At 32.6% G+C, this 9,412-nt stretch overlaps 1 protein-coding gene across 1 annotated transcript; it reads right to left on the reverse strand.

The window, feature by feature from the left end:
- Positions 1–7,396: 7,396 nt before the first annotated feature.
- Positions 7,397–8,504, reverse strand: LOC145014366 (uncharacterized). The gene has a single exon (XM_078972742.1). It carries the CDS (start codon positions 8,378–8,380, stop codon positions 7,514–7,516), a length of 867 nt encoding a protein of 288 aa, XP_078828868.1. The 5' UTR covers positions 8,381–8,504; the 3' UTR covers positions 7,397–7,513.
- Between the last annotated feature and the right edge of the window lie 908 nt (positions 8,505–9,412).

A 9,412-nucleotide genomic window follows, 5' to 3' on the forward strand; every position in this document is an offset into this window, starting at 1 on the left:
TGTTTATCACGTAAAGTTGCAAACTTTACGTGCATGCCTGGCCCTATAAGCTCAAAAAGGCAAAACCAAGCTCTTAATGAGGTCATATACTCAATGGGGACCTCAATCACTTCAACCACATAAACTTTATACTTCTAATACGCCCATAAGGTCCAAATCTGGAGTCCTTTTAGAACATAGAGCATTAACACATGGAGCTTGAGGTTTTAGGGATTGAAAACCACTAATTTGGGACAAAAAGGGGATCTAATGAACTAGTGGTCAAGGTAAGAACTTTTCTACCTGAATGGAAGCTTCTCACAGTGTAGATTCCAGATCTATCTCCCCTCCTTGCACACTTCAACCTCTTCCTTCTTCTTCTAAGCTCCAAACCTTCTTCACAAAGCGAAAAACACTCTCAAGAACAATATGGGGGCTAGGTTTTCGCTCTACAGCTCTCTGGAAGTGTTATGGACAAAGGAGGCCAAGTTAGAGCGTTTAAATAGGGTGCAAACACCCGGATTAGGGTTTTTGCCCAAACAGGGTCTACTCGCCGAGTCCGGAGACGGACTCGCAGAGTCTAAAGTTCAGTCCCCGCGCCTTATCCTACTCCTACTCGGCGAGTTGGCCCATCAACTTGCCGAGTCCAAGGCAAAAATGCATTATTTTAAAAATGTAAATTGTAAGGAGTACGTACCGGGAACCAGGTGCTACATGATGGGTGGTGGAGATGGTGGTGGGTGGCAGGTAGTGGTAGTGGGTGGTGTTGGTTGGGTGGTGGTAGTTGGTGGCGGGTGGTGGATGGTGACGGATGGTGGTGATGGGTCGTGGTGGTGATGAGTGATTGAGGTGGGTGGGAGTGGTGGTGATGGGTGGTGGAGGTAAGTGGTGATGGTGGTGGCAAGTGGTGGTTTTGGTGGGTGATGGGTGGGGGTGGTTGTAGCGGGCGATAGCGGAGGTATGTAATGGTGATGAGTATGGTGGTCGGTAATGATGAGTGGTGGTGCATGGTTGGATGTGGTGGTTGGTGGTGGTGACGGGTGGTAGTGATGTGTGGTGGAGGTGGTGGTCGGTAGTGGTGGCGGGTGGCAGGCCCGACTTTGACATTTTGGAGACCTTGTGCAAAAACTAAAGTGAGACCCCATAAAAAATTTATTGTAAATATTATTGACTAAATTTGTTACCACTAATTCAAAACATAAAGTTTCTAAAAAATATCTCATAAATTCACTACCACAAAATAATGTCTTCACTCGTTGGTAATCAAATAAAACTATAAAACTGTTATAAACAACTTTTCAAAAAAAAAAAAACGCATTACTATTCTCTAAACATCGAACTTCTAGCATTTTTAAAAGAGAATTCATCTATGAGACTTTCATAATCAATATTCTCAAGAAACTTTTTCTCAATCAAAATCAATGTCAAAGCGTTTAAAATCTCTTGAGACATGGTCGAGTGCAAATAAGATTTTAAAAGCTTTAGTTTTGAAAAGCTTCTTTCCACTGATGCAATTGTAATAGGAACAGTCAATAATATTATGTATGTTAGATAAGAAACTGGATAAGTATTCATCATTTTTAAGAAATTTAGTATTCTGTTAGATGTATTGTGTTCAGCCGGTAAATGTTTTTGTAACAACTCTAGTTTGTTGAATAAATCATCACCATCAATGTCTTCATATTTACACGTTCGTTCCAATGAACCAATAGTTGATCAATTATGTACACAAAATATTGAATCCTAAATGACTATTGAGGTGAAAGTTCGTGTATCGGCTCTAATGACCCAATGTCATTCTCATAAAAAAAAATGTAATGTCCCAAAATTCAAGGCCAAAAATTTCATTTTTATTTTAAGTTATTGAATAAAACCGATCAATATAAAAACTTCCATAATAAATTCTCATATCAAAAACCAAAGTGTCAATAATCAAACAAAGTATCATAAAACCATATTAGAGTGTAATCCCAAGGATCCAGTGTGCGGAAACATAGTGTGATGCGCTACAACCAAGCCGACTCCTTTCCTTTGAAACAACGTACCTGAAACACATAACACATAGTGTAATCCCAAAATACCACTTACACACATACATCCTTCCAGGCCATGACCTTCCGGTCCATGTGTCTCAGGGGACTTCCGTCCCAACCCGGTAAACCTTCCGATCCTACCCGTGTCGACCTTCCGGTCCATAACTCCCTGACCTTCCGGTCTACATCATAATGCCTTCTGGTCCATAACATAATGCCTTCCGGCCCATATCAATCATATCATACATAACACATACAAAACAGGTAACTAATCACATACAATGCATATATCTTATAGCATACCAGACCTTTCGGTCACACATAGATACCCTTCCAGGTACAGCATAGTGAGAAGACTCACCAGGCACTGCTGAAGTCCCACAGACTCAATCCCACACTGCTGAAGTCCTAGAGATTCAACCCCAGTTGCCGGATGACAGATTCCCGATCTGTCAATATCAAAACATCACCCAATTAATAATTGGGTCCCACTACATAACCATAAATATATATTTTGAATAATTACTAAATTACCCCAACTCTTCTTTTATTATTTTTCTCAACAAACACTGGATCAATTTCCAAATCAGAAGCTATAGCTCTCGCACAATCCAAAGCCTCTTCAAACCAATACATAAAAAAATAAACCAATAACAACTTCATTATTCACTAACTTTATGGAGCATTAAACACGGAGATATGACAGAAAGCAAAGCAGTGCAATCAAGCGACAAGGTTGGTTGAAAAATTAAAAGAGATGAAATACTACCCTTAATTTGCAGTAAGCAATAAAAGAGATATTTAGAACAGCAAAAGCCAAAAGACGAGAGATGAGCAACACAATTACTAGGTTTGGTAGTGTCTAATTTTTTCTTACTTTTTGGTGAGATTATAAAGTATAAAAACGTTGTCAAAAATTTATAAAGAAAACAAATTTGCATTTTTTTTAATTGTTGATAAATTTTAAATTTATGATTAGATTTTGATTTTTGTTGATTTTTTTTCATAATTAAAATGCATCTAAAATTGGAACCAAATGTTACTAGGCTAATCTTACTTTTTATAAAACATAAAAATATATTTTACAAAAATACCAATACTATAACTATAAATTATCACAAAAATCGGAAACCCCTTAAGATCGGAGGCTTGGTGCGACCGCACCACCGATACCACCCCAAGGCCGCCACTGGCAGGTGGTGGTGTTGGTTGGGCGGTGGTATGTGGTGGGTGGTAATGGAGGTGGCGAGTGGTGGTTATGGGTAGTGATAGGTGGTGGTGGTGATGGGTGGTGGTGGTGGCGGGTGGTGGTGATGGGTAATTTAGGTGGGTGGGGTGGTGGAGGTAGGTGGTGATGGTGGTGGCAGGTGGTGGTTTTGGTGGGTGATTAGCGGGGGTGGTGGTAGCGGGGGGTGGTGGAGGTGGGTAGTGGTGATGAGTAGTGGTGGTCGGTAGTGATGAGTGGTGGTGGGTATGGTGGGTGGTGGAGGTGATGAAGGGTGGTAGGTAGCGCTGGTAGGCGGTGAATGGTTTTGGTTAGTAGCTTTTTTAATTGTTTGTAATTATTTTTTGATTTTTATGAATATTGTTTTATAATTTTGATTAAAAAAATTGTATGGTCAAAATTTGTTTTCCTTGCAATAAGAAATATTCTTATTTGAACACTTCTATATATATATATATATATATATATATATATATATATATATATATATATATATATATATATATATATATATATATATATATATATATATATATATATATATATATAGGGAAAAGTGAATATACCCTTAAGGGTATATAAGCTTAGGTACCCAAACTTACCATACTATGTCGTTTTGTATCATATATATACATTGTAATTGTCTAATGTTCTTATAATTCAACTTCTAACTTGATTTCATTCAAAGATTTTTATAAATTTCACATTTATTTTCCTCTTACATAATTTTCATTTTCAACTATAATATATATAGTCTAATTGATGTTCGTTAAAAAGATGTGATGTAAGAGGAGGATAATAATGAAAATTTGAAAATCTTGAAAGTAAATCAAGTTAAAGATTGAAGTTGAAGAACATTATAATAAATATATCAAACAAAACGATATATTATGGTGAGTTTAGGTACCTAAGCTTATATACCTTTGAGGGTATATTCATTTTTCCCATATATATATATATATATATATATATATATATATATATATATATATATATATATATATATATATATATATATATATATATATATATATATATATATGGAAAAGTTCAATAAAGAACCATAATTATTGGTTCTTCAAAGAACCAAATATTTTTTTCAATTTTTATATCTTATTCTCTATCGAAAAAATAAAATCTAAAAATATCTAAATTCATATATTAACATTGTGAATGTGAAAAATATTTTTCGGATTCACCGTGGGAATTTTCAAAGATTGACATTGTGAATTTAACGTAAAAAAATCGAATTTTATATCATTGGAAAAATGATAAAAAGTTATGAATGTCTGTATTTTTAGTTTTTTTTTATATAAAAAATAAGTTCTAAAAGTTTTAAAAAAAATTGATTCGTTAATTAATTATAGTTCTCTCTCTCTCTCTCTCTCTATATATATATATATATATATATATATATATATATATATATATATATATATATATATATATATATATATATATATATATATATATATAGAGAGAGAGAGAGAGAGAGAGAGAGAAATCTCCAATAAAAACCTAAAATTTTGGCCCGGTTTACGTTTTAGTCCTAAACTAATTTTTGTTTATGAAAAAGTCCTAAAAACCGGCAAAAGTATGCATTTTGACCCCTTTTGACCGGTTGGAACCGACAACAAATTAATTTTGGATTATTTCATAAACTAACCTAAAATATTAGGACTATTTCACAAAATGACCTAAAATATTGGGATTTTTTCTGCAAAAAAAATATTAGGACTTTTCTGCAAACAAAAACTTTATTATTATTATTATTATTATTATTATTATTATTATTATTATTATTATTATTATTATCATAAACAAGTATACTAATTTTTGAATTCATTATTATTAATATTTTTAATAATACATATAAATACATTTAAATAAAAATATATTAAAGAAATTATTTAAAGGTGAAGGTGGTGGTGATGGTAATGCTTTAAGCATTGACATCATTGCTTGTATGTTCTCACTTTGTATATATTCATTTCACATTTCTTATTATTGTTTTCAATTCAAAATATTAACACTTAACAATTTAAAAGAAGTTGCCTATTTGTAAAATTATGTATAAATAGTTTAAGATAAAAGGATTTCTCACTTTTTATATAAAATTTCTTAAGGTAGAATGATTTCTTTTCAAATCCAACAGATCCACAATAAATATTTACATTGGTGGCCCATATCAAAATTCGAAAATATTAATTAAAATATCTTATTTAATAGAAAGTAATATGATTTATTTTGCTTTATCACACTCTATCTGCTATGTTTCCAAAAAAACCACAAGAATAAAGTAATGAAAAAGAGCAACACACATGTTAGTAATTCAAAAAAACTTACACACAAGACATACACGCATATTGCATGCTTACTATTTGTAAACAATTTGAAAAATCAGTAGTTTCTTTTAAATTGTTAAATGTTAATATTTTGAATTAAAAACAATAATAACAAACGTGAAATGACCATATACAAAGTTAGAATATACAAACATGCATTCATGATTTCAAAGCTTAAAGCATTACCATCCGCTCAACTTTTACCTTTATAAAATATCTTTAATATTTTTTTAATTTAAATGTATTTATATGTATTATTAATAATATTAATAATAACAAAGTTTAAAAATAGTATACTTATTTATATTTTTAATATAATAATAATAAGGTTTTTGTTTGCAGAAAAACCCTAATATTTTTTGTTTTTGCAGAAAAGTCTCAATATTTTGGGTCTATTTATGAAATAATCCCAAATTAATTTGTTACCGGTTCCAACCAGTCAAAAAGGGTCAAAATGTAAACTTTTGGCGGTTTTTGGGACTTTTTCGTAAACAAAAATTAGTTTAGGATTAAAACATAAACCGGACTAAAATTTCAGTTAAACAAACAATGACATGTTTTAATGATAACACCGTAACAAAGTTTTAGATTTAGAGTTTTATTGGACCCGATTAGAGTTTTGATAAAAGAATAAAATCCAGATAATTTGTTGCCAATATATGTAATTAATCCTTAAAATTTAATCAATGGAACAATTAAAATTTAAAATAAATGGGTTTAAATAAAAGGGATTTAATTAAACATCCAACCATCTATTTTTTTTGAACCGACATATCTAATCTACTCCTAAGCTAACAACATCTATTCCACCTATGTCGACGACGAAACTTGAACCTTCGATCTCAAAGAGGACATCTATTAACATTACAACATATGACGATTCTTAGTTTAAAATTTTGAAGAAAAAAAAACTTATAAAAAAAAGTGATGATTAGAATATATATATATATATATATATATATATATATATATATATATATATATATATATATATATATATATATATACTAGCCGTTACCCGCGCACAGCGGCGGGGACAAATAGTTTCTTTCAATGATATTTTTTTAAAGAAAAATGTTATGTTCCAAAAGAAAATTTATGTCGTGGGTGAGAGGAAGGGCGGTAGTCGTGATAGTGGTTGGTTGAAGGAGGAAGGAGGCAGAGCGGCTGTGGTGGTGGTGGTTATACTGTCTTGGTTACTGGTTAGGGTTCTTCGAGAGAGTGTGCGTATATTTCTTACTTTGAAGGGATTACGAAGATAGATATTATGAGATGACTTGTTACCAATGTGAGAGAAGAGATCCTCTATGAATTGTTGATATTGACCGCTTCAAATGGCTGAAGTGTTGAGATTGACGGGTTCAATTTGCAAATGAATTCTTCTATTAATTTGATACAAGATTTTTAGGGGATAAATGATAGGGTTAAAGTTTTAATATTATTATATTATAAATGGGTTGTACTTCAAGCTTAATAGTTTGAACGTCTTAAAAAAATATTATTATTATATTCAATCTATTTATAGAAATAGTTAGATTTCTTTTATAAGTAGTATATATATATATATATATATATATATATATATATATATATATATATATATATATATATATATATATATATATATATATATATATATATATATATAAACCTATTAAACAAACAATGACATGTTTTAATGATAACACCTTAACAAAATTTTAGATTTAGAGTTTTATTGGTTCGGATTAGAGTTTATGAAAGAATAGAATCCAACCCATATATAATTAATCCTTAAAATTTAATCACGATAATTAAAATTTAAAATAAATGGGTTTGAATAAAAGGGATTTAATTAAACATCCAACCATCTATGAACATTACATCATATGACCAAGAAATTCTTGTTTTAAAAATTTGAAAAAAAAAAACCTTATAAAAAAAAGTGATAATTAGACTTTTTCTTCAACTCGAAGGGAATCGTTTTCATCTCTTACTTGTTCTACCTTACGATAAAGTAAAATAAGGCCGAACCAAATGAGACCTTTCAACACCCTAACCATCCCAATCGTCACCACCAAATAATACAACCACCAACCCATGAAATCAACCATACCAACACCCACATCCATCTCTCTCTTCATCTCCGTCACCACCACCAGCGACTCCACCTCATCTCTCAACCTCCACCACCACAAACAACCCAAACTAACCCCCATCACCATCCTCTCTACCCATCTCTCCTCCACCTCAAAACCATATATTGTATCATCCACCACCGGCTTCACTATCGTTCGCCACCAGTACTCCGTCGTGGCATACAACCCCAAGAAAAACACAATCCTGCATATAAAATTTCTCTCATGACCAAAACCCGAACCATCGATGCCAGCCCCTATGCTCCCTTCGATCCCCAGTCCAACACAAACCTGCAACGTGCAGAGAACAATCCACGCTGTGTACAAACGCGGTCTGACGGTGGTCCCTGGTGAAACGGAAAAGCTTGGGAAAGTGATCCGGCCATTATTCAAGGTATGGACAAGGGAAGCAACGCAGAGAAGGGAAACAAGTATGTGGAGAGGGCTGAGTGGGATGGAATTTAGGAGGAGAGAGAAGAAGACCAGAGAGGGTGGCTGAGCCGCCGGGAAATCATTCAGGGACAAAAGATAATCAGCGGTGGAAAGACGAGCTAGGAGGAGGAATGAGAGGGGAAGGAGGAGGCTAAGAAGGGTTGTTGTGAAAATACGAAGTGCGCCTCTCCATTTCATTAAAATATTCTCAGTGATCTTATTCAGCCTCGTTATTTTGATGGAAGCCATATTGATCCGTATATGTTCTAAGAATTTGAATTTGAATCGTCTTGAGAGGAGACATTTGTTGAAGAGGTTTTATATATATGTTTTCGCAACAACGACTAATGAATAGAGTGGCATCCACGACTTGGTAGTTGGTTGACATATGACAGGATTTCACTTCATGCCATTGAGGACGACGACTACACATGGCAACCAATCTACTAAAATATATTGTATAATCCTAACAAATTTGTTAAGCATTTTACTATTTGAAAATAGGGGCGTAAACAAGCCCAATAGTGCCAAGTTCGAAATAACAAAAAATATTCTACATGCTTTAACGTTGTCAACATTAAAAAAATCAGTCAGCCATCTAATGTAATTCTTGTTTTCCATACATCCAAAATAACAAAAATAAGTGACCATTTGATGCAATATTGCAACCATTCAATCATTAGTAACATGTATCAATAATAATAATAATAATAATAATTAAAAGATATTTAGACATCAAAAGTTCAAAACAGCAACAATTTAACCAAAATCAGCAATCATTAAAATACCAACAAAAAACAAATCTAACCAAAAAAGTATTTTTAGCCATTTTTTTAATTTAGAGTAAATTACATGGATGATCCCTATGGTTTAGGGTAATCTGTATTTTTAATCCTTAATTATTTTTTAAAAGTCAAACCGTCCCGAATGTATTTCCATTGCATGTTGGTTCCCTCAATATAAAAAAAAGACTAAACTGCCATTTTTTATTGTTTATTTGTTTTAAAAAAAAATCTAATTAATTAATATGGTAGGACCCAACATAAACCCTTACCATCATTACATTTCAATCATCTCCTACCACTCCTAAATTATCCCTCTCCCACCAAAACCCAAAATGCACCATTTTTTTCATCTAAAATGGTTAGATCTACCTTTGCTAACACCATCACTATTGTCACCATGAGCCTTCTTCTTATTCTCTTATTCATCTGCATCGCCATCTGCAAGAACCCTCTACTCACCATCTTTCAATTCCTGTGAACAAACCCAAACCCCTGA

The sequence above is a fragment of the Lactuca saligna genome, chromosome 9, assembly GCF_052625555.1.
Source record: "Lactuca saligna cultivar CGN05327 chromosome 9, ASM5262555v1, whole genome shotgun sequence".
NCBI classification, from domain to species: Eukaryota; Viridiplantae; Streptophyta; class Magnoliopsida; order Asterales; family Asteraceae; genus Lactuca; species Lactuca saligna.